Source organism: Hirundo rustica, chromosome 1 (genome assembly GCF_015227805.2).
Source record: "Hirundo rustica isolate bHirRus1 chromosome 1, bHirRus1.pri.v3, whole genome shotgun sequence".
Classification (NCBI taxonomy): domain Eukaryota; kingdom Metazoa; phylum Chordata; class Aves; order Passeriformes; family Hirundinidae; genus Hirundo; species Hirundo rustica.
In genome coordinates, this window is record NC_053450.1 from 111090512 (window position 1) to 111116900 (window position 26389).

The 26389-nt window shown below is 39.7% G+C and overlaps 1 protein-coding gene across 2 annotated transcripts in view; it reads left to right on the forward strand.

Annotated features, from left to right (window-relative positions):
- The window catches only part of TRAK1 (trafficking kinesin protein 1), a 104757-nt gene that overhangs the window by 58117 nt on the left and 20251 nt on the right, over window positions 1–26389 (forward strand). For both annotated transcript variants that reach the window (XM_040082413.2, XM_040082450.2), the window contains 11 exons: window positions 5521–5597; window positions 8806–8922; window positions 16089–16189; window positions 16983–17091; window positions 18876–18954; window positions 19343–19473; window positions 19973–20047; window positions 21257–21394; window positions 22370–22446; window positions 24470–24706; window positions 25646–25962. In XM_040082413.2, coding sequence (XP_039938347.1) covers window positions 5521–5597; window positions 8806–8922; window positions 16089–16189; window positions 16983–17091; window positions 18876–18954; window positions 19343–19473; window positions 19973–20047; window positions 21257–21394; window positions 22370–22446; window positions 24470–24706; window positions 25646–25962 — 1458 coding nt within the window. The remainder of the gene's footprint in view (window positions 1–5520; window positions 5598–8805; window positions 8923–16088; window positions 16190–16982; window positions 17092–18875; window positions 18955–19342; window positions 19474–19972; window positions 20048–21256; window positions 21395–22369; window positions 22447–24469; window positions 24707–25645; window positions 25963–26389) is intronic.

Sequence of the window (26389 nt, forward strand, 5' to 3'; positions counted from 1 at the left end):
GAGGTTTTAGGCAGAGGCTTTAGAAAATAAGTAAAAGCAGTGATTTGTTGTTTTCTGGGCTTTATTTGCGAACCTGAGTTTAAGTAATGATAAAAGTTTTTATGTGAGACTTTAATATAGGATTTGCTAAACTATTTGAATACCATATAAGAGAAAGGGCAGTAAACAAACACTCCTTAAACTATAGCCTTAAACAGCAAGAAAAAAATTTCTTCTTTCAGAAGAATCAGTACCTGCAGCTTAATATTGAAAGATTATTTTGTGAAATGTGCCGTTGAAATTACAGTAACATTGAAATTGCATGCTGTAGCGTTTGAAGAAGACAAAACCCAAATCTATTGGATTGTCTGTTGAACTTCCTGACTATGTAGCTCTCACATTATGTTCTTCCAGACTCCTGCACAGAGCTCGCCCACAGTGTGATCTGACAGCTGTGAAGCAGTTGGCGCGCTGTGACCACTCCTCATCCCTCTAACCAGGGTCATGCACCTCTCACCTCCCTGACTGACCTGCTCCCTGCTCTGGGGGTGCTGGGGGAGGCTGGGGGAGCTGCTGGGCTGTTTTGTTAGCATTTGGATTTCTAGCAAGTTGTCTCAGAAGCACATTCTTCAAGCTCTGGTGACAGTAGTAATTAAAATTTTTAAAACTCTTTAGATAGACATATTCTCGTAGGGCTGTCTCAAATGTGGCAGGCAACAGCAGACCTGGAGCCTCTGCCCCAGTTTAGCGAGGGCTGCCAAAAATACTTCTGCATTGGAGGAGAAGCTACCATGTTTATCTTTAACTGTGGAAAATCAGTAACAGCTGACAGCACATTTGAGGTATAGTTTTCCTGTACCTTTTCCTGAGTTTATTTGAAAGGTTGTATATTTAATATGGCACAGTTTCAGAATTCCACATGTGCTTGGCTCAAGTTGACGTACTGCTCACCGTAACCTGTGCCAGAGCATAACTATCAGTGGCTCTGGAACTGAAGCTGTAATTTTTAGTGGGTGCATTATCCTTGGAGTGTAAAAATAGCCTTTGAGGAATGAATCCATCGAGAGCTGAGGAGTCCAAATCTGCCAGGGTCTTAGATGACTGACATTTGCCAAAGTGGCAGCAGGGAGCACGGCTGCTCAGTCAGATATGCCATGTGTGTTCTGTGTGGCTCCATGTGCAGCATTCAAGATGCAATGCCCTTGCCATTGTATCTTTGGTGTTTGGACAGAGCTGTGAGCAGAGAGGAGCAAGACAGAAGCTGATTGTGAGGTAGGGCTTGTCATGACTGAGCAAGAATATAGCAGGTCTTGCCATAGTAAAAGGCTTTTGGTAGGGAATTGTTATGAAATAAAGCACTGTCTCCTCCCACCACCTTGCCAATAGGAAGCATGGGTGTTTAAATGGCAAGAGATCTGTGCTCCGTAAGCAGTATTCGTTTCCCTGATGAAGTTTCTGATGAATTAAAATTTTGGTAGTAGGGAAATCCCCATGCACTAGGGCCTTCCCTGTTGGACTCCGTAGTTAGACACAGGTCAATATTATCTGCCCCAAAAGTTAAACTTTAGAAGGCATGTTAGCCCTCATGCTTCCTAGTAGTTAGAAACAGATGTGAAGAGGAACAGTGGGATCTGGGCTTTCCTCTTCAGCAATTGCAGCTGTCTTTTATTTCATTAGTTTATCATTGGTTGATAGGTCTCAAGCATGAAGAGGGAGTATATGTTCAGGGATGCAGGGAACAGAAGCTGAGGATACCTGTGACTGGCACTGGTGATGTATTTTTTTCTTCCTTCTGTTTGAATCCTTTGTTTGGCAGGTGGTGGCTCATTGCATAGGCTGGCAGTAGTGTTATTCTTGTTCCCTTCCCCTTCTACGGCTGTCTCCTGTTCCTGCAAATATCCTGTACTCTAAGTAGCATACTTGTTGAATAGGTGACTTTCAGGGAGCCGTCCAAAAAAGTGTGTGTGTGTTCCTCCATGTCCCGTTGCATCTTTGGCTTGGGATTCAGTCCTCCATTAACTAGACGACAAGAAATAAATGCAGGGTGCATCCTTTCAGCTGTGCTTTGGGAAACACAGGAATGTGGTTACCAGTAAATTTGCAGGCTTTAGGATGGTATAAAGATGGTGCAAGGTACTTTAAGGCAGAGGAAATGTTTGATCTGTGTAGCGTTTGTCCATTTGCATGTTTGGCTTTAATAAAAACCCCAAATACTTTGAAATGCAAATGTGTCCCCAGTATCATGTATTTAGTGCTGCCATGAAAATAATGTGGTGTCTGTTCTTTGTTTCCTGTTCTGGATCTGGAACATTAGCTTCAAAGCACTTACCAAAATAGGTGACTTTTTAAAAATTACTCTTTTTGTGTTGTCTGTCAGCCTTCTCCATAAGCTGAGAAGTGCAAGGTATATTTGATTTGGCTGTTTGCATGCATCCATGCACTTAAACACAGTGCTCCCTATCACCCTTGAGCAAAAACTACTGATGTGTCAGTGAGCAAAGAGGTCAGTAATTTGTCACTGTAGGTTTTGCATTACAAGGCACTGTCCTTCATTTGCTCTTGTTTTATCTTTACAGCAGTGTTACCAGGCTCTCATACACAACAGAAACTCCAGCAGGTTAGAAACCTACTATGCAGATTCCTTTACACATGTGGCATGTGGGGGATATATTTCTCCTGCATACTTTACTGATCACACCTCTAAATGGTTTTTCAAAATAGTCTGTCTTCTTCACTGATAGATTTTTTGATCTAAAGAAATCTACTAAAGAAATAAAAACTGCTGTACTTGGAATTGGCCAAATGTTATGTCATAGTCTGTAGAAGCTGAATCAGTAGGTATTTAGGCACTTTTTAGGATTTTTTTTTTCAATGATGCTTCTGAATTCCACTCTCCTCTTATGTTTCACCTTCTCTTTCCCACAAGCCTTGATTTCTGAGTAATTGAAAGCAACACCTCTATGCAAGTTTACCCTCCTTCCTAAAGGAAATCCTTCCTTTTAGTTAGTAGCTCCATGTTTCCACAGTATTGTATGTAGTAGTAGTATGGACAGTAGTTGACTGACAGATTTTATTATATGCTATCTATTGAAAATTATTTCCACTTAGATGGAGAGGATGCATAAAAGGACACTTCTGCTTTGAAACCCTTTTACACTGGCAGAGCAGTGTACGAAGAGCTCTGCTTTGACAATCACCAACAGAACTTTGATGGAAATTTCTAGAAATAAAAGCTATTGGTGACCAGATTCTACTTGCTGCTGGTAACGTCTGTTGTTAAAGTGCTGTGGTATTGCCTTGCCAGGTTATTAAAGTTTAAATGGGAAGTTCTGAAGGAAGGGAGTATCCACACAAATCAACCTTTATCACTCTCTCATCTGAGTGACTTTATTCTGTCTGTGGGAACACCATCCTTTTATCAGCCTGACTGTTAGGAAGGTTATACATTTACCTGAAGTAGGATGGTGTCAGGTTGCCATAGTCCTGCTCATTGGTGATTGTTAGTGCGAGGTACAGAGTTGACATGAGCTTGCTAATGACAATGTCAAATATTATTTTATAGTAGTGATGGAATGTTGTAACCAAGGGAACTATTTAGTGTGCAGTTGTATTGGAAACCTGCTGGCGTCAGGGTTTCTGATAGATGTTTTATGGCATGACTTATGAACTTACTATATTTAAAACAAAACTGAGTTTATGGTGATGTCTGTGTGTGTGTGGATAAATAGTCTTCTGAACATTATGCCTTCTGTCTTTACTTGAAGCAAAGGAAAACTTCTGTTAAACCCCTTTTTTAATTACAGCCAATGCTCTCTGCAAGTTACTGCATTTTTTCTGTGGAATCCTTATTAGTCTGCTTTTGGGAAATATAGCTTGTAGTTTACAGCTGTACTGTATTTTTATTTCTGCAGTGGTAGATTTATTCTTTCTATTGATATGTCATGTTTGTCAGGTTATTACTTTGAAGCAAAAACTTTTTATTGTTACCACTTTCAGACTTATTATTTGGATAAACGCAATTATATTTTGAATACTTTTGTGAAGTATTCTTCAGAGTTCACTGGCACTACTCATGTCAATAAATATTATAAATATTTTTAGGATGTGATCTGCGAAAGTAGAATTAGAGAATTGTGAAAATAAAGAAATTGAATTTCTTGCTATAATTTAAACAATTTTCTGGTGTTTAGGTAGGGAAAAATATCCTCCAACATTTCAACAGATATCGAAGTACCATTGCATTTGATGTATTACCAATGTGCTTTAGTGGTGATCAGCTGTATATTTATATATACGCAGATTGTTTATTTATGAATTAGGTAGTGTTGTTTCCTTAGCGTGACAAACTGTCTCCTGCTAATATTACTGTACAGTTCTGCTTTTTTTTTTTTTTTTTTCTCCTCACTGTATAAATCCTATTAGGCCAGATCTGTCTCTTCCCCCGCCTTAGTGTGCACTAGAACATTAGCTTATCTGCCAGACGGAACCTTAAGTGACATTGCCAAGGATAAATCCCCTGAAGAACAGTTCAGGCTACAGCAGCCCGATAACTCATTGTTCATGTGATCTACAGAATTTCATTTACAGTCCTTTTTTCCAGAATTACAGGTTTCGAGGAAAAAGTGTAGTTGAAAAACAAAGAATAGAAGGGTAGAGCAGAAAGTGCTGTTTTTTCCTGTGACTGTTGATGAATTTTTTGAAGGCTTGTTGTCTTCTAGCTAAGGCAGTGTAGCTTCTTAAAGGATCACCTATGGTGGTAGACTGAACTTCTGCATACTTCCTTCAGTCTGGTGAAACTCCTGGTTTCACCTTAGTGATTAATAATCTCAACCAGTCTAAGTAAATATTTATTATGGGTGATACTGTGGTCACTGTGGTGCGGCTGAGTATTACAAAAACCATTTCTTATTTTGCATGCACACTTTGCTATCTTGTACTGTAAAACCCAGTTCTTATCAATTTTATATGACATAGTCTCTTTCTGATGAACAGTGCCCCTAACAATATTGCAGTTACTTATTCATGGAGTAATGTAACTGCATGTCATACAATGAGTTGGTGACATGATGGAATAGTAATTATGTATTTGTTTTGACTGTTTTGACTTCCTGGTTGGTTTTTTTTTTTTTTTTTTCTTAATAAACTCAAGATACTGTTTTTTAGAGAAGAAAGTTTTAACATTTTAATTTTGTTCTGCCACTACAAAAGCAAATGCTTATTATAAGAGGACCATTTGTATTACCAGTATCACATGAATCTTGGATTTTTTTGAGGGTGGGGGGCGGGGGAGCAGGGGTAGAGTTTTGTTCGTTGTTTTGTTTGTTTTGAGTTTTTAGCTCTTGATGTGCTCATCCAAAGGTCAGCATAAGCAGTTTTTTAGACAAAAACTTACGCACATCTAAACTTAGAAAGATATTTCTTCCAAAGGATAGGAGTTGAACTTCAGTGAACCTTGTGTGTGTGTTCCAGCTCAGAATATTCTGTGATCCTCCCCCAATGGTACTGCCTATCTGATCAATGTTTTGCTTTATTTCTCTGCAGTTTTATGTGCTGAAAGAGTGGGCCAGATGACTAAAACATACAATGACATAGATGCTGTAACACGTCTTCTTGAAGAGGCAAGTATTACATCTGTTTAAGGACCCATACACAGTGTGACAAAGTAGTACTGAAATTATGTGCTACCACTACTAGACACTGGTGGTAGATCGTCCTCCATTGTGGATGAATAAGGGCTCTAAGTGTATGTACACTTATCTCATTGGTAAGGTGAATATTCTTTCTAAATAAAGATCATTTGTTTATCTCAGTCAAATGGATTCATTACTTCTAGTTATTTTTCAGTTGAGGCCATGTAGCTTGTTCTTGGCCAAATGTTTGCCCTAATGAAGGAGGAGGAATCATCTTAAAATGACACATATTTTTACAGTACATGTAAAACTAAGAGCATCATTATTGATGGATATATTCTTTTCAGAAAATAACAAAAAAAAGCTCATAATAATTTTCTCAGATAATTTCTTTCCAGAGAGGTACATAGACACAAAATTAGAAAATATCTAGTACTCTGTTTGTCTTCTTTCCTTCTTTTTCTTACGTTTGATTGATTTGATTTTTGTTTGTGGGGTTTTTAATACCATTATTATGAAAATTGGTATTCTTGTAATCCTTAGCACTCAAGAAATGTCAAAAAGCAACTGTCACAGTACTATGCTTATGTTCAATAAATATCTTGATAAGTTGACTAAAATTAGCTGGTTTTCTGCAGTAAACTTGAGCAATGATTTTCCAAAGAATGCTTATGAGTAATTCTTTACAAACTGTTATAATTGTATTAGTTCATGGCTGACTGCAATTTAGTCCTGTAAACTCAAGTTGCTTGCTTATTGCAATAGCAATGTCAAAAATGGGGTCTTTCCAGCCCATTGGGTGGTCTGTTATTCCTCTAATTCTGCAAGGAAACAACCATGGGAACGAATGCTCACATATCTCACCTGTTCTGGATACCCCTCAGTGCAGTGCAGTCTTAAATTTTGTGCTTTGAGCCAAACCTATTCAAACACCTCTGTACAAATTATCTGTTAAAACTGATGTGTTACCCAAAAGACTTCTGGAATAATTCATCACTCTGTAGTAACAGTCTGTTGACTTGTTTGTGCCCTGTTCCTTTTGCCTTGTTTGGCTGAGATTTACTGCATTTGGTCTGTGGCTCCTTCTAGTAATGATGGCAGCATTCTGCCAAACTGTTTCCTCCCCTGAGTCCCTGTATCCAAATGTCTATAGATCTAGGCATGATACTCATGGGAGCACTGCTTGATGGACTTACTGAGCCACTATGTTAAAGCTTTTTGTGTACTTGGCTATCTGGATGTTTGGAAGGGAAAAATAAGGGAGTGTATAACATGTCAAACTTTATTAAAACAAATACTTTCAGTGAACCTTTTTGTTTTATTTGACCATAATTTCAGATGAAATTACTCTGTTCATAGGGATAGGTGTTCTCCATATGATGATTATCATAAGAGATTGCATTCGTTTGCAGAATTTAACTCCTGTTGCTTTCACACGTACGAGTGAGAGAAAAAACAAAAGCTATCCCTTGTCTGTCCTTCATGTTTGCAAGCTTCAGGTGCTTGCATTACAGCATTGATAGAGTGAAAGGTGGAGCATTTGGGAAGGTAGGAAAGAGAAGATCTTGAAACAGCATGTGTGCAGATATTTCAGAAATCTGTGTCTGTAGCCCTGAAACTAAGGAAAGGGAGTGGCACCAGGCCTGCCTGGGTATGTGGTAAGAATTGGAGCAGATTTCTTCATGAATCTGCTTCCTCAAAATTTTCCAATAATAGTGTGAATGTGCCTTGATTCTCAGTATTATTATTTTTTTACACATTGCTGTAATGAATTGGTTCTGTATCGTGTGAGTAAGAGGCCTATCCCCAAACTGAGGTTTAGAGCTGAATTGCTAAAAATTGTGTAGGAAGGCAGGAGGGGTTATTTGAAGAGCCTGGATATGCACTTACATGGACATTCCTCAGACTGGAAGTTAAAAAACATTGCTGCTAGATAGCTCCTCTGTGGAGTCAAACCATAACAATCTATTTTTTTCCACTCAGTATGTATGAAGTGAGCCAAGTTAGTGAACAATAAGTTGGCTTAAAATATATCCAAATGTATTTTGGTTAACTTGGTGGCACCTATTGTTCTGAAAGATTGTACATAAGATTACATAAAGATTTTATGGCTAGATAATGCCAGTAGCTTTCAATGCATATAAGTCTGACCTTCAGAAACCATTTGGAAAATGCTATTTGCAGATACAACATTGATCAGTAACCTCTCATTTTATTTACTGGTTATATAATAACTTTTTTTTTTCCATTATGAAAGCCTCTTCATTCAAATTCATTGACTTCAAATCCATGTGAACAGTAGCTGTAGGTTTTGTAGGCTTTGTCATTAACATATTCATGATATAAGGTAGCATTTAGTCATAAAATCTGGGAGGTAGTCAGAGGCAGTAAATGAGTTCCGAACAGTATTTTCAGTGACAGGGAGAAAATTTCTTCCTCAAATTGTGTTGAACTAGGAGTACATTAGGGAGTGAACCAGAGCACCATTTTACCACTATTTAAAAAAAATATAGTAGTTTAATAAGAAAATTATAAATAGAAATGCTTAATGAACAGTGCAAAATTTTATGCTGTTTATCGTCCTCTCACAGGGAGGTTACAATCCCATGTACCAGCTTTTGCAAGGCTGAGACATCCACATGTACATGTCATCAATAGGATAAGCTTCTAGTTTTTATTGGTACCTGTGCTGAACTGTCAAGACAGGTGATTTCCAGTACTGTGCTCATAGAGGAGGGAGAGGAAGAGGCCAAGCATGGCATCAGAGTAACCGCTTAATGTAGTTTGGGGCATCTGCAGAAAGGAAAGAGTTAGGATTTGTTGTCATACAAAAGCACTAATAGTTGGTATACACAAAAATAGGAACTAACAGTCATTGTGGTGGAACTAGCTTCTGCTCCTGCATAGCTTACAGCCTTTTATTTGTAGCTGGAGCAAGTGGAAACTGAAGAATGCTTTGAGGGAGAGTTAGTCTTTCCTGAATAATGCTGTTGTAAGATATGCAAGAGTAGAAAAGGAAAATCAGCAAATAAACAAATAAACCCTCAAACAAATAAACCCGCACAGAAGGAAAAAGTATTTTTATATTTGAAGTGCTTGTTCCTTCCCTTTCAAGACAATTTTACCCTCCCTCTGATCCTTTGGAGATTAAAAAAATAGAAATTTAAATTAGCTTTTTATTCTTAATGCTTCACAGAAAGAACGGGACTTAGAATTAGCTGCTCGGATTGGCCAGTCACTGTTAAAGAAGAATAAATCACTGACAGAAAGAAATGATTTCCTGGAGGAGCAAGTAGAACACATCAGAGAAGAGGTAAGATTTTTATGCCTGAATGCTTTATATGCAACGATGGGGGAATTTCCTTCTAGCTTCACCTTGTCCATTCATTTGGCTGTGGGCAACCTGTTCCCATGTGTGACCACCCTCGCTGCTAAAGATGTCTTCCTTATATCTAGTCTAAACCTGCTTTCCTTTGGTTAAAAACCATTACCATTTATCCTATCACAACAGACACAGCTAAAAAGTCTGTGCTTATCTTCCTTACAAACCCCCTTTAAGTACTGAAAAGCTGCAATAAAGTCTCCCCAGAGCACTGCCTTCTCCATGCTGAACAAACCTAATGCTCTCAGCCTTCCTTACAGGAGAAGGAATATTTTTGTGGCCCTCCTCTGAACCTGCTCGAACAGGTCCATGTCTGTCTTGTCCTGAGGACTCTGGAGCTGGGTGCTCACCAGAGAGCAGTTGAGGAGGAGAATCACTTCCCTCAACCTGTTGGCTGCACTTCTTTTGATGCAGCTCAGGGTATGGTTGGCATTCTGGGCTGGGAGTGCCCACATTGGTGTGATCAATAAAACACACCAGAAAGTTTATATAATTTCAAGTAGCACCCATGCTTTAATAGAGCTCTTTATCTGTAAGTGCAACTGTCACTAAACTCCAGCTTTATAAATGAGCTAGGAGCCAGTGTTGCTTCTCCTATTCTCAGGCGGTGACCCTGCTTTGTGAATCTCACCCTGTCATGGGTTGGCACAATTTTGTTTTCTAAATATAGAGAAATGTAAAATGTTTTTCCCTGCCCTAACCGTAGCGTGGGCCAGGGTCGAGGGAGGACAAAGACCTATCAAAAAGCAGGCTGGGATATTGGCAGCTAAGTTGACTGATGAAAACTGTCAGTGCGACTTTGGAAGGAACATTTAAAACTAATCTGCTGAGACCGCCTCACTCTCTTGCTTTGGTGATCGGCCATGAGGTAACATGGTGGTCGGGGGCAGGGCCCGGGCCCGGCGCGGGTCGGGCTCTGCTGCCCCTCTGGGCGGCCGGGCCGGACCGAGCTGGGCTTTCAGGAGCTGCTGCCTGCATGGAGAGCAGGGGGGGAGCCCAGGTTGGGCCCCCCATTGCCGGCTGGGCCGGGCCCGGCCAGGCTTCTGGGAACTGCTGTCCGCATGCAGCGGGGGTCGGGGGGGGAGGCCCAGGTCAGGCCCTTCTGCTTCTGGGCGGCTGGGCCCGGCCTTGCCGAGCCCTCTAAAAACTGCTGCTCGCAGAAGAGCAGCCCAAGTGAAGCCTCTTTTGCAGCTTAGTAATAGCTCTGAGCTAAACCGCCCTAGATAAAACCGAGGGGTAGAAAAAAGGACATTTACCGGTTTCTTCTACCAGCCCAGCACGTGCATGTGGCCTTTGCAAGCCCAGGCAAAATTTAACCTTTTCTTCGCAACATGGAACTTTTAAAGCACAATTCTTCCTCTTGAGAAAGAAGAAAGAAAAACAGAAAGTACATAGAACAGACACTGCATGAAAGTCAGTTAGATGAGAAGTGAAAGAACTAATAATATTGGAATAGGATTGAAGAAGTGGAGATTTTTAACCGGACTTTTCTAAGGTAGATGATGAAGAAATGAACTGTTCTTTGCAGCATCTTAGTATTATTTGGGTAGAATGCTATTCTAAGCAAAATTAAGGACTGATGTAATAGAGATTTATTTGGGAACTGTGAAACCCCCACTCCTGGGTCAAAAGGAGGTCTCAGCCTTTTGAGACAAAGATAATTTTAGATCAGAAGAAGTATTTGTAAATAGTACCCCAGATACACTGAGAAGCTCTGCGGATAGAACATCACAGTCTGCGAAAACTCTGGGCGGCAGCGGAATGTGTAACAGAGAGCATTAGACTGTTTTGTCTTGTAGCAAACATCTTCATAAAAAAATCTTAGCAGGACTCTTCTCCTAAGTAATGAGTAGTTATGTCTAAGTAGTGAAACTGACTGAAAACCCTAAGTTGTGTTTTTCTATGTTGTCCAATAAGAAAGTTAATAGTTTGTAAGAGGAAAGAGGTGTGTTTTTGAAGTTTCATTCTGTTTTAGTTTTTTCCAGCTTTCTTTTTTTTTTTTCTATTCTTTTAGTATGTGTTAATAAAAGTATTTTTTGTTCATTTTTAAGCTTAAGCCTGCTTTGTTTATTTTTCTCCTGATCCCTCCCTCCCACAAAAATATTAACACTAAAACCCCTACATTAATTAGTGTTTCTGCCTGGTTTTATTAAATTAAAACCATTACACACCCATATGTGGTTTTGAGCAAGATGGAGAGCAAGAGAACAATGAACCACAGTGGAGTAAAAACTTTAAAAATGGCTCATAATTAACACTGCTCAGAGGTGTGAGGTGTTGCATTATAAGGATCACACATAAAAGATAAAGTATGGATGGAGCGATCAGTGGTGTGTGATAAACAGTGGAGCACACACAATGATAATGTCCTTTGATGTGGCCTGCCCTTTTTGGCATGGAAAGCTAGTTCTGTCCTCTCCCAAAGGAGTGCTGTTGCTTGCTGTCCAAGTCCCATCCTGTGGCAGACCAATTTGTGTACTGGTCAATATGACATGTACTAGGTGTGGGCAGAGTTACTGAGCAGGACTGTGCAGTCATGTCATCCGTCCAGAGTGGAAAATTTGATTGAGGAAGGTGGAGGACAGGGACAAGCTGCCTTGGTTTTATTTAGTGAGACTGAGGAGCAGCATTAGGGAAAGTGCCATCAGAAGTAAGCCTCTTACCAGGTGGCTTGGTATGTTGGTCCATGTGTTCTGTTAACACCCCTCTTTCACATTGTTATTTTGACTCCTTCAGAAACTGATGCTTTTGAGGCAGAGCTCATCAGACTTTAAAGTCATGACACTTTTGTGTATTGAAAATCTGCCTTTCGTAGGTTGCAGATTTTCTATTAAAACTGGATTTTGAATATTTGAACAGAGCAGTAACTAAAACAACTGTCTTTAGGGGCAAGAGATAAGAGAAAGGAATTTTTTTGATGCTTCTAAAATTCTGTAAAAATATGCCTAAAAAATGGTTTGTCCAGGAGATATTTGTTTTCTGTAGTACAGGGATAAATTCTTTCTGCTATGTGGCGTAAAATTAAGGTTTTATTGGTATATGTATCATGACATAAATAATATAGCTTTATATCTGTATTTGTCTTTTGGCATGAATGATTTAGCTTTATATTTCTTTGTCCTTTGTCGTGACGAAACCTTCTGTCCATCCCATTAAGCAGACTGAGTTTTCCTGTGTGCTGGTAACATGCCATGTTGATAGGTACATGTTAAAGTTATAAAGACCTGTACAAAGTGCATCAGATTCTTGTGTTTGTCTTTTGAGTTTTTGTTGTTAGGCGCTTAAACGTTGTTAGACGTTTAAGAAGGGGCTGTGATCATGTCCAGTAAAAACTGAGGGTTTTTGCTGTATTAGAGAACACAAGGGTGAGTGTGCAGACACTTCAGTCTCAGCTTACTTTTTCACTATTGTATTCTAAAAGTATAAACATTATACTGAGGAAATGTTCTTAATTGTAAAGTATTTTGCTTACAGAGATGGGTGTCTGCCTTTTCAGCAGCAGAGAGTAGTTCCCAGGTACAGTGTGTCTTTCTGCTGTTCAGTAAGAATGCTGCAGCTCCATGTTGCTTTTCCCTGGGATGGTGCTGCCTAAACTTTGATATTGTCTCCTTTGACATTAGAGCTCAGTATCAAAGAAATGTAAACCTTAAATCTGCACAGTGTGAATTGTATTTGGAATGGGGTAGCTCACTAGGTTTTAGCATCTACTAATCTTTCTAAATTTCCCAGTTTCTGCTTCTTTTTTCTCTTCATATTTTGTCCTATGTTTCTGAAGTTAAAATGGCAGTACTTCCAATGCAGTGTCAGTCCTCAGATAAGACCACCTCAAACCTGTGTTAACTTCTGGGTAATACAGCCCTCTAGACCTGTTATTCTACTTGCAGGTCACCGGTCAGAGTTTGTGTTTTGATGATAGCAGGTTTCAAAGTCCAGGTTTGATTTTGTTCTGTGTAAAGTGAGAGGAAAGCAAAAAGCTGATTGATGATCTGGGATGGTGGCTTAAAAAAGGAAACATTGCTTTTGGTCTATTAAGAGTAGAAAGTAATGTTGGAAAGACAGAAATGCTCTTTGCCTTGGTGGTACTTGTATGCATGCTGTTTACGTACAGTGTAACAGCATGTCTTCTTTTTGAGTAATTGTAACCTGTTAAGCGCTTAGTTGCTGTCAGGAAAACGAGTCAGCTCTACACTCGAAACAGTTGTTCATGATTCAGTAAAGACTGATCCTCTGAATTAGATCCCAAGTCTTTAAACTGTTGTTTGCTGTTTGAGGATACTTTTATCTTCTGCTTAAATTATTTTAAGATAGGTACAGCTATTTCATGAGTTAGTTCTGAAGCTGAGTAAAACAGTCAGGCCAGCAGAAGCAATTAAAAGCCTCAGGAGATGAGTTATCACCATGCTTGGTTGGTGGGGTGTCGTGGACCTAGTCCCACGGGCAGCAAGGGCTCAGTCTCTCTTGTTTGGTAACAATGCCAAGATTGTGCAACAGTAACACGGCAGTGTTTGCTCCGGAAGGCACATGTTGCCGCAGCTTGTGAAAATGTAGAACAGGCTATTTCTGATCATAAAACAAGTTCAGTGTTTTGCAGTGTGAAAATGTGTACTGGGTCTGTCTAGGATAGTATAATAATATTCTTCACTAGCCTACCTGGTGCTGTGCTTTGGGACTAAATCAGTGTTAATAACAGTGTTTTGGCTATTGTCAAGCAGTGGTTGCACAGCATCCACCAGGCTCTTCTTTTCTTTTTCCCTTCCCTACCTCCCCAGCCTTTTTCTTTTTTTTTTTTTTTTTTTCCTTTTCCCCCTCTTAACTCTGTCTATCATCTGCACAAGATCCTGGGAAGGTGCACAGCTCTGGTAGCTGACCCAGACTGATCAAAGGGATGTTCTATACCATATGTTGTTATGTTCAACAATAGGAGGTCAGGGAAAGGAGAAAGAATCTGAGACATTCATGATTATGGTGTTTGTCTTCACAAGTGACGGGTCTGTGTGCCAAGGTCCCACTTTCCTGTAAGTGACTAAACATGCACCTGCTGAGAGAAAACAGTGAATAAATTCCTTATTTTGCTTCACTTGCATGGGAAGCTTTGCTCCACTTATTAAACTGTCTCAGCAAGAAGTTTTTCTTGCTCTTGAGCTTCTGAGTCTCCCCTTCGTCCTGTGGGGATTGTGGGGCAGACTGTGTCCTCAGCTGGTGGGTGCTTAGCTGGTAACACACAACAAAATGCTGCATCAAAGGGAGGTGTTGCTGGAAGTTACTGTAGTGAGTGTTCCATAGCCTGATTGACATTAGAAGTGAGCTCTGGAGCTCATCTTGTCCAAACCCTCTTCTCAAGCAGGGCCCCCTACAGTCCATTGCCAAGGACCATGTCCAGACGGTGTTTGACTGTTTTCCCAAGGATGGAGACCCCACAAGCTCTCTGGACAACCTGTGCCAGTGCTCAGTCACCCTCACAATTAAAAAGTTGCACCTGACATTTAGGAGGGACCACCTATGTTTCAGTTTGTGTGTATTGTTTCAGGTCCTGTTCCATTAAAAGATCAACCTTTCTGACTGTTCACCCTCATTTGGAGGATTGGAATGCTCAGAAATGGCAGTAAAAATAGTATACTCAGTTTTTCTAATTTATAGAAAAAAAAACAGTAGCAAGAGCTGGAGATGATCTAGTGTCCACCCACAGACAGTATCTGAATTCTTGCTTCTTAAAGAGGCTGAGTTATAATGTGCTGAAGGAAAGTAAATTTTTTTTTTTTTTTTGTTCAGCATTTTCGCTCTTCCTGAAATGGAGAAAGCGAGTCTCCAAAAATTAGTGCACAAATTTTGTTTAATAGTTTTCTAAAATGTGGTTAGATAGGGATTTTTTTTTTCCCCCCTTGCTATATTTAGAACCCGTGTCCCAGGAGAACTTAGTGCCTTAGCACTTCTCATTACACAGAACAGTCTTAGTTAAGTAAATGACCTTGTTCGCTTCAAATTCTGAACAACTCAAATGCTTTTTTGGATTGTGTCTGCTCTTTTGTTCGATGAAAATGGAGTTCAAATCTATGTCATTGATATTCTCTGGAGTTTTTTTTCTAATAATAACTACAAAGAAAAGTATGGTTACAATATGAAAAATGGAAGTTTAATAAAAAAAACATACTGTGCGTTTTTTACATGGGAAAGTGCAAACTGAGGGCCAAGTCTTGCAGTGCAGGTGGAAGGGAATGGATGTGTCTGATCAGTTATGCTGTCTATAGTTGTGCAAGGTAAATAAAGTAATCTCCTGCTGCCAGCATCTTAAATCACAGCTGTGAAGTGGTGTACTGTCTAATGGGGCTTTTAACCCTTTTCTTGGAGAATAGCAATATAAAATAACAAAGATTACATTTGTGGAGCTCACAGTTACAGGGAATCTTAATCACTCACTTTTGATTTTTTGTTTATTTTTGATGTACGTGTGTACTAAGTGTGGGAATCCCACAAACTTCTTTAGCAGAGCCAAAAAACCCAGAAACTGACTGTTGGAACACCCTCAGAACAGCAGCCTCCCACTGTGTGGTGGTGTTCTGCAGCTCAACAGGCACTTGAGTCGCAATTGTAACCTTACTATACAAGCATTTCAGTAATTTTATGTAAGGTCTCCTGGAGAGGAAGAACTGTCTGCATCTGAGACCTGCAAGGTTGGCACCCAGGCCAGGGGATGACAGTCATCGCACAAAATGGATGAAAGCAATATTTGGATTGATTGCACCGCATTAATTTCTTGTTGCATTATTGCAATATATCTATTGCAGTGCATGTGAATCTAGACTAATGCAACAGTCAGGATTGCTCATCTCAAAGAAGGTAAAAGAGGAACATTCTAATAGGTGTGAATAATTGCTTATATGGACTTGTAAAAAAAACCATTTAGTGGCTACTTTAAAAGATACACTTTCACTTCTTTCTAAGAAATAAAAGAAATTGCTCTGGTCTGTTTCAGTCTTGGACTCTTGATTTAGTCCAAGATGATGCCTGGAGGGTGAGTAACGAGCTAATTTGTGGTGGATTTGCTTAAAAATGTGTCTGGAAAATCAGCTTACTGATCTGTGAGCTCTTTCTTTGTGCAGGTTTCTCAGTTGCGGCATGAGCTGTCCATGAAAGATGAACTGCTCCAGTTCTATACCAGTGCTGCGGAAGAAAGTGAACCAGAGTCCGTCTGTTCCACCCCGTAAGTCGATCCATCTGCAACGTTGAATCGTCATCTTGTGGATGATTTAATAACTTTGAAAAGTGGTAAAATTGCCCCTGTATTGGCTGGAGCTATAAATGGGACTCAGAACTTGGTGCCAGGCTCCAGCTGGAAGGATTTGGACTGAGCCAGCTGGCTATCCAGGTGCCTACAAGAGCCAGGAGGAGAGAGTACACAGGGAGACTGCTGACACAATGCTGCAACTTTCAGAGGAATTGGGTCACTGTTGTGGTGGGGCAGCCGTGGGTCGCACTGGCAGCAGCCAAGTACACCACATATATTTGCACGTGCTAGGACATGCTTCATGAGTGACCTTTGTGCTTGAAGGACCTCTGAAGGCACTATGGAAAAATTCCAAGCCAAAGGAAAGAAATAAAGCACTGCTTACAGCGTGGGTTCCAGGCAGTAAGCTGGCTGAACAGCATTGCAGGCTCTGAGGGGCTGTCTGCCCTTGCGGAGTTATTGCTGCATCCTGATGAAGCATGTGCAGCATTAATCAGGAGCTATTGGATTGCTCCCTGTAGTAACATGGTTTCTTTTCTCAGAGCCTTGGCTGAATAATTTTTCCATAAGAAATGTGTGGAATAATAAATAAAATTTTTAAATGTTCTCTTTTGAAATTCAGTGCAAATTTATTGCTGCCCAAAAGTATTGGCATGATTAAGCTGTATTTCATGTGTCTGTTTGCTTTTGAGACTGGTGTTCAGTCTGTGCTTCTGTAAGATTGACCATAGTACATGTAAAAATTATTTAAAATTGTTTTTCTTACAAGGCTGAAGAGGAATGAATCTTCTTCCTCTGTCCAGAACTACTTTCATTTGGACTCTCTTCAAAAGAAACTCAAGGACCTTGAAGAGGAAAATGTTGTGCTTAGATCTGAGGTGAAATTACTCCCTTTGTTTTGCTTAACGTGATTGTTCATCTAAATGCCAGAACACATGTATTGAGAAGCTTGTATTAAAAGCTGAGAATCTAACTAAGAGTATAATTCCACATACAACAGATCCCTATGTAGTTGTTTAATCACCATCCTTTATCTTTTTAAATGAAGGAAAGGCTGAACTGTGGAAGCTACATGGAATCACGGAATTGTTTCAGTCAGAAAAGACCTCTATGGTCCTTAAGGCCAACCTTTGACCAGTCAATACCTTATCAACTAGGCCAGAGCCCTGAGTGCCATGTCCAGTCCTCTCTTGAACATCTCCTGGGATGGTGACTCCAGCCCATCCCAATATTTTATCACCCTTTCTGTGAAGAAATTCTTCCCAAATCAACATGCAAAGCAGTGTTTGTGCAGTAAGAATGCGCAGATTTTGGAGTCCAGGATTGCACTTTGAAACAGGTTTTAAAGGGCTGACCTGGCAGATAACATATCTTGAGCTGCAGGTCTCAAGTTTGTAGACTGGCATGGCCTCTCATACCAATTCAATGTTTGTTAAAATAATAATTACTAGCCTAATTTTGCATTACATTTCTTTATTTTGTGTTCAAATCAGGCAGTTGATATTTTAAATTGAATGTGCTCTTCTCATTATTTCTTAAAATATTCTTTTTGTTTCACACATGACAGTTTTTTAAAGTTTAATAATTGAACATGAAGTGAATGAATAATTTTATATTTTCAATCCAACTTTTGGACTGTGGGAGCCTGTTACCACTTGGCAAACATGTAGCAGAGTAGATACATGTGCCGGAAGAGATACTTTTGTTCTAAGAGTGAATATGTGAAAACAATGTTACTGGCATTTTCCACTGCAAATGCAAGGCCCATTGTAAATAGGTAGAGCCACACCTTTGCACAAGATACCAGGTAATGGCCTCTGCTGTGCTCTTAACTGAGAAGTGGCACAAGGAAAATGAGCAATAGATGGACTGAGAATAATTAATGTTAGAACTGAGGGAGCCACTGCACCTCAGAAACTGGTGTGAAACCCCATGCAGCACTGCCCTCCCATCCAGGGAGATGTAGTCTGTGCCAGCAAGGCACAGGATGAAGCCAGATTTGAAACCTGTGGGCTGTGCAGTTCTCCACAGATGCAGTCTGGGTGTCTGTGCATGCCTCCAGCTTTGGGAATAGATTACAGACCCACCAAGGTGGTGCCAGACAGAACCAGCTGGCTGCAGCCATGCTGCTCTTGGCACTCCCAGAGTCAGAGTGGAAAAGACAAAGCAGGGAAGGAGGTAGCACTAAGGTTTTTTTGGGGATACATGGTTACAGTGCCAGAACTTTTCAAATAGGATTAAATAGAGTGTTTTTTAAATACTTGAATGTTTAATTCAGTTGTTTAAACCAAGCATTTATTCTGTTTTTTTATGATACCTAGCTTTGCTTGGGTGACCGGATCAAGTTCTGCATGTTAGTATTTTGTATGTCCAAGCCTTTCTTTCTCTTTCTACTTTTAGTGCAAAATACACAAGTGACATCTAGTGGGAATATGGTGATAATGATGCAAGTTTCTCCATACAGTAATGTCTCTGCTGAATGTTCACCTGGCCTCTTTTTCCAGAACATGTGGGAGGGCAGGCAAAAACTGTAGTTTCTCACTGTCTTTCTAAAGGAGTGATTAGAATAGCTTGTCTTTCTGAAGCAGATGGAAGTGCAACAACAGACTGGCAGAGAACAAATGTGCTAATGTAGCATATTTGATGTGGATTTCTTGAACAGGCCTGTCAGCTGAAGACTGAAACAATTACTTACGAAGAGAAAGAACAACAACTTGTCAATGACTGTGTAAAAGAGCTAAGTATGTCCTGACTTCTTTATACTTTCTTGAGATAGTTCAGTAAAAAAACCAAAACAGATCAGTCATGTTTTTCTGTGATACTTATTTTCCTTTTATAAATGGTTATGAGGAGAAAATTTCTCGCTGAAATTTCGCAGCAGAAAATGTTGGCTGAAAGCTAAATCTTTCTTATCTAAAAATAGTTTTACATTTCAAATGTTCAGTCTCCTTTGCAGCATGAACACTTGATGCCTTTTTGGTTGCATATCCTACTGTGCTTTTCAAAAGTACCTGACTGTGAATTGGGGATAGGATTCTGCTGAAGCAAGTGATGTTCCAAAAGAGCATCTTTATGCTTACTTTGCTGATTTGGGATTTGTGATGTTAATTGTAATTATTTATCTTAAAGGGGATGCAAACATCCAGATTGCCAATATCTCCGAAGAGTTAGCAAAGAAAACTGAAGATGCTGCCCGGCAGCAAGAAGAAATCACTCATCTTCTCTCTCAGATAGTCGACCTGCAGAAAAAGGCCAAAGCTGTAAGCAGTCCAGTTGAGAGACTATTGATGTTATTTGCTAGTGATGGAGGACAGATTAAAATCCTCTCTGTACTAGAGCCTAAAGGGAATATTCCACCTTCCTTATGTGGATGACCTTGTCTGGTGTTTAATATCTGTACTTGACTAGAAAGCATCAATTTATTAAAAGATGCATATATGGTTTATCAAATGCAGTAGTGAAAATTATTTAAAATATTATATACAAAATTCTGCATTGAGTGGTGTTGGTAAGACAGGAGTGTCAGTGCAAGTATTTCGGTGGGCACATACTTGTTTGGAGGTTCATGTAGCAGGGTGCATTCTAATGCTGTGTATTTTTGTGTTAACATTTTAAACATTTTTAAACTAATGTGTAGGTTAATATTGCTGCAGAGGAGAAGTGAGAAAAGTTAGAATGTTCCTACTTACCTGTAGTATAGGTTACAAATATCACAGGACAAAACATCACAGTATTTCTAACATTTTTGGCATATTTTAGTGTGCAGTTGAAAATGAGGAACTTGTCCAGCATCTGGGAGCAGCTAAAGATGCCCAGAGACAGCTCACAGCAGAGGTGAGTACATTACTTAGTAATACAATAATTTAGTAGCAGAGCAATGACTGATTGCTTTGCCGTGGGAGGTTTAGTCTGAGCTGGATCAGAAATATTAAATAGTCTTGCCTGTGTACCTGGAATGAAGGAACGTTTATGTTCCTGTTAAGAGTTCCACCCCTTTTTTTTGCTATTCCCTGCTCCTTCAAATGACACACATTCTGAAACACAAACGCTTAGGGGCTGTACAGGAACGCCTTTAGAGGTTGACTTCTCTATGCTGGTAAATGGAGCCCGTTTTGACTAGTGAGATAACATGGAAGAGCTTATTTGTGCTCTGTTTGTTCGGTGTATGAACGTAAGGCAGTCCAGTATTTCTGGTTGTCTTATGGGTGCTACATTCATGTGACAAAAAATGGACAAGATGGAACGAATAGAGCTTGATCCCTTTAGGATGTGTCTTGCACTTGCGCTATTTGGTGATGAAGGTGGGAATGGCCAGAGGAGCTTTTCCAGTAAGTGGATCTTTTGTATTTGTGATGCTCAACAAAGATTGGGCTCATGCCTCACCATGTCTTTCTCTGGAAAGAAAATGAACCGGATGTCTTTTTCTAAACTAAATAGCTGAGTTTTATGAAAGTTGTAGGAATGTGGTGTTTCAGACTTCTGCCCCTTCGCCAAACTTAGTTGAAGTGGCTGATGAACCCAAAAGCTGTGGGGGTACACAGACATCTGCAGACAGAATGATTACATAAGATATGTTTCCTGGGAATTCTAAAAAAAGGCATGGTCTTAGGCTGTTGAAAGCTATATGTATGTATGCGTGAAAATCCTGGCTTTAAAATTCCCAAGTCCTTTGGACCATTGCGAAATCTCTTATCCTTAGACCATGGTGTTTGCCACTGTGGTCATCGTGGCAGTGATTAAGCACTAAACCTGATCAGACTAAAGATACTCTGTATCTTCTTGACGATGGCTTCACGTAGATACATAGGGAAGGAAATGGAGCAAATTGTTCCTTCCGCATTGTGACCCTCCCTGCTGCCTTCCCATTACTAATCCATGTTGTTATTGATCCTCCAGTGATACTCAGTTGTTGGAGACTGATTCCTTTAAAGTGGGACATTCTTCCCTACACCATTATTGCCTACCAGTACTAAAAGAGTTTGCAGGATTTTTATGGTAACAGTGCACCCCTTAAGGTCTTGGACTGTTTTCTTTATGTTACAGCTGCGAGAGCTGGAAGACAAGTATGCAGAGTGCATGGAAATGCTTCATGAGGCTCAAGAAGAGCTGAAAAACCTTAGGAACAAGACAATGCCAAACGCTATATCACGTCGCTACCACTCCCTTGGTCTCTTCCCTATGGTAAGCAGATTTAAGGAAAAACCTGCACACACCAGACAAAGGAAGGGTATTGCATCTGATTTACAGCTTCAGGGGTAGGACACTAGGTCTGACATAAGCATGGGTGAAACGTGTATTTGTATAGTGTCAGAGGATACCTGAGTGATCAGTTTTGCATACCTGGTTCTGAAACAGTGGTGCTGTGCAGCTCTGCTGCAGTGTTATATACAACCTGCAGCTGTCTGTGCTTATGCTGGGAAACCATTAACAGGTTCTATACATCTTCTATACTTTAAGCATCTCCTATACTTTGCTGGCTGGTGTTCATTGGAACTTCCTGTGAATCTTCAATATCCTTGGAGATATACCTTCTTAATAACATAATAGTGGTTTCCAGACATGGCATCTTTCTAGTCATTTATGATATACATTCTAGCCCTTCAGTCTAAACCTTTGAGCAGGGTTAAAAGCATACCTTCTTGTTTTCTGGTGACTTAGCAGTAAAACTTAGTGATCAGCAATGGAAAATTGATGGCCTATTACCTCTAACTTTATGGAGAAAGTATATAGTGCTTTATGCCAAGAATCATGTGATTTTTGTGGATGGATGGATAATGCTCTGGGTTTTATGTTTATTTTAAATGGGAACATAAAGAGCAAAACTTTATACATGAAAGTTGAGTGTTACTGAGTATGGAATTCAGTCTGGGAAGCTGGATCACTTTGTTGCCTATAATGCTTTTCTAAGTCTCTTTGACAGTTTTTATGCATCATCAGGTAGTTCATACTGCAGGAAAATGAAGCTAAGCCATATTTTTTCAGTGCTTTAAATATTTACATTAGTTTGCCAGTCATTTTTCATATTTAAACCTTCCTTTTTCCTTCTCGAAATATTCTCCATTATTTCCTATTCTGTATGAGTAATTTATTTTTTTCTGTCATGCCTACCTATCAGTACTATAATATTTGTTTCTCTTTTGTGCTTATTTTTAACAGGATTCTTTGGCAGCAGAGATAGAAGGGTCAATGAGGAAAGAACTGCATTTAGATGAACCTGACTCTCCTGACTTGGCGTACGACTGAGAAGAATTGGTTCCTAATAGATTGGTTACACCTGAAGTTATTTATTTGATGAGAAAAGAAAAAACAGGAAATAGTTGAGCTAGATATTTAGAAAGAAGTATTTCTAGCTGAATGTTAATGATAGGGAGAAAGGAAAACAAATTGCCTAGTTTTGGGTGTGTTTTTATTTTCTTCAAAAGCTGCCAAAAGAAAACACCTATGTATTTGCTTTGCCTTGTCTTGTAAACTTTTTTCCTCATGGGTGAGTGCTGAGAATGAGAAAAGATGTGTTTTCTTGTGTGTTACCATGCTAGATTTCTTCAGTTACCAGTTAGGGGAGGAGTTCAAGTTAGTGGGTTTTCTCTTGGTGAGTTTTATAACAGAAGTTGCCAGGTAACTCTTGATCTAATCCAGTTTTTACAGGAAGAACATCAGGGCAGTGAGGGATTTGGAATGGTTGGGTACTTAGTGTGATGCCCATTACACCTGTGCTGAAGTTCCATTGAATTAAAGGAGAGAGTAGTTTGAAACCAGCCAAGTGCTTGTGACAGCCCCAAAGTTATAGATGGATACAGCTTGGCAGAAATGGCCTCGCTGATACCAGTCACACGTGTGCTCCAATAGGTTTATCTCACAGATTTGTACAAAGCATGGATTGTTTAATTTGAAATAAGTTAATCCAGTTTACAGGGTCCGTTCCAGAAACAGAGTTTACAAAACAGGACAGTCAGGGAAGGTGCAGTAGGCACTTCCAAAAACCTTCTAATTGCCTTTACAAAATGCCTGACACATACTTTGACCTTTCCTGAGCCTGAGCCAAGAACTGTAAATGAGGCTTTGACACTGAGAAATGTTGATTAGAAAAATGTCAGATCAGAAAGCTGTGAGCATGCTCAAACCCCATAGGATCCTTTCATCCTTCCAGTATAGTTTGACTTAAAGCTAGTTTAACTTCTTCAGAATGTCTTATTTACTTTGCATGTACCAGAGGAGGATACTATTTTTTTGGTTATGTGACTTGTCTTGGTTTTATTTGTGCAGTGGTAGTAACTGCAAGCTCTATGGGACTATTTATTACTATATTATTATCTTAGGTACAGCCTTGTAGCAATACACAACTATAGACCTGCAGCCTCTGCCCAAAGGGTCCAACTGTTGAGCACCCATGGACAGAAGAAATTTAAATGACATTAAATAGCCTAAGGCATGCAGTCACTGTTACAACCTGGCAGTGTTACCTTTCAGACAGAGGGAATGTGTTATTCTTGTGTTCAGCCATTGTTGAACTGTAAAACAAAGCAGCGGTGACACTTTTGCAGCATGATGTAGGGTAATTTTATTTTGTCAAGAAATTTCTGCTGAAGTGTCATCTGATGTCAGTCTTGAAGCAGGTGAACAGTGTTTGTTATGGTATAAAGACAATGATGATAAAGAATGAACTGTAGAAATAGGTCAAAAATAAGGTTTCCAGCCTTGCAGCCTCAAGTTTTGGTCCATTATATTTCTGGGATTTTTTCCCTTTTTTTTAAAGTACTATTCAAGGGGGTTAGAAATTGGTTTCAAAGGGAAAAGATACAAGCCTTGCTTGCATAGAGGTACTCAGGAGAGTGAACTCAAACTCTTTTAAAATGGATTAGCCAGTTTGTAATTAAGAGTTGAATGGAGATCAATTCTGCTTTTTAAAAACTCATTTTTACATAATGGCTTTATGGCACATCTAGCTGATGTACTGAAATGCTCTTTCACTTATTTTTTATGAATATTTGAAATGGTCCATGCACATAATTGTCAAAAGTTCTGTCAAAAATATTCTAGGGTGATGGAAGAATTATGTTGATGGATTGAATGTAATGGCCAGACTGTAGTTAGTATGGGACCTTATGCATGCTACTTTCCAGAACGATATATAAAACCAAAGTGTTTGATAGACCTGTGAATAGGAAGGGCTGTTAATAAGCTGTTACCTGTTTCTCTGTTCCTTTCTCTATGGTAATAAGTTATTGAGTGATTATTAACTGTGTCTGTGTTTTACAGCCATCAGAAGCGGGTCTTCGAGACAGTGAGAAATGTCAATCAAGTTGTCAAGCAGAGATCCATGACCCCGTCACCAATGAATATCCCAGGCTCTAACCAGTCCTCTGCTATGAACTCAGTCATTTCTAGCTGTGTCAGCACTCCACGTTCCAGTTTCTATGGGGGAGACATCTCTAACATTATGATAGACAACAAGACCAATAGCATCATCTTACAGACAGAGTCCTCGGACAACGGGTCAGTACCATAGCACTGGAATTTGCTTTTGCTTTGTTTCTGACATAAAGGCAAAGTGTTCCTGTTTTCCTCCTTTTTTCTTATGTAGTGTAGTTACCCCAGTGACATCTATCTTTAAAATCTATTTTGTGCTTACAGTTTTTGAGCACTCAAGTTTATTTAAAAAAGAAAGCTTTTAGAAAGTACTGTGTATCAATCATTGTCTGCAACTCAGGCTTGTTCTGAGATGCAACATCACCAGATGATGTAAAACCACCCTTTGTTTTTGTGGGCCAACACTTGAAAATAATTAAATGTTCGCCATTTTACATAAATGTCAGGGAATTCTGATCCCAGATGCAGCTACAGTTAACTTTTTTGATCCTAAAAATAAATAAAGTGTGCCTCTGTCGGTTACCTAATATGAAAACTTGTGAATGAAGCCAATCAGGAATTTTGCTTTTCTAGCTTCTTGTCTTTCCCCCCAGTACAGCTCCAAACTATGCTTTATATACTTTTCAGTAAAAATGGCTTAATCCATCAAAACAATGTATGTTTGTCAGTATAATGCACTCTTGTGACTCACTGAGGTGTTCTCACAGCGTTGGCCCTTTAGCATGGGGCCTGCTTACCTGAGGGTGTTTGTGAGAGACGCACAACAAGCAGACAACTCACAGCACCTCTCTGTAGGACGAAGTTTTAAGTGAAGTGCAGGTTTCCAACCAGGAGTTTCCAGGCAGGAACTAGGGCTCAAAACTTTTGCTATGAAAGAGAAACAAATGACTGGTGTTTGCCTTTGAGCTCTCCACATGAGTAACAAGTTGTTCACAGTAATGTAAATGTATTGGTCGGTGTCTCAAAACTGTCATGTGGAAGTCTTAAACATTTCTAAGAATGTGTTTTTTTCTCTCCCACCCTTTTTTTTATTATTATTTTTCTGTGTCCCCCTTTATGTTTTAGAAACGAAGACAGGATGAAGAAGCCTGGAACTCCAGGGACCCCAGGCTCCAGTGACCTGGAGACTGCCATTCGTAGGCTCTCCCTCAGGCGGGAGAATCTCCTCTCGGAGCGCAAGTTCTTTGAGGAGGAGCAGGAAAGGAAGTTGCGGGAACTGGCAGAAAAGGGAGAACTCCATAGTGGTTCTGTTACACCCACAGAGAGCATCATGTCACTGGGAACTCACTCCAGATTTTCAGAATTCACTGGATATTCAGGAATGTCTATCAGCAGTCGCTCCTACCTGCCAGAAAAGCTTCAGATTGTGAAACCACTAGAAGGTGATAACAAAGGGCCTCGGCCTTTATCTGTTGTTATTAGTGACTCTTTGTGGTCTCTAATCCATCACCAGAAATCAGGAAATCTTTGTAATACATATTCTTTTTACTTTAGAGACAGTACTCCACGCTGTTGGTTTGAGATCTTCTAACTATTATATTTTTCCACAAGCCTTAAAAGTGTTAGGAAACAATCCCAGCCAAGGCAGTAAAATAAATATTACAGTCCACATGTGCACATCAGCAGTGCAGCTTTACATCCGACCTAAATGTTACCATTTCCTAGTTGGAAAAGGAAAGTGGATAGTCTGTGAAATCTAAACGAGTTTTCTGTAAATTAGTATCTGGAAAGATCTTTACCTTCTTCAGTTAGTCCAGTTGGTCTAATAAGACTGTTACAGTGATTGAAAATTATCTCTGGACTTAATGG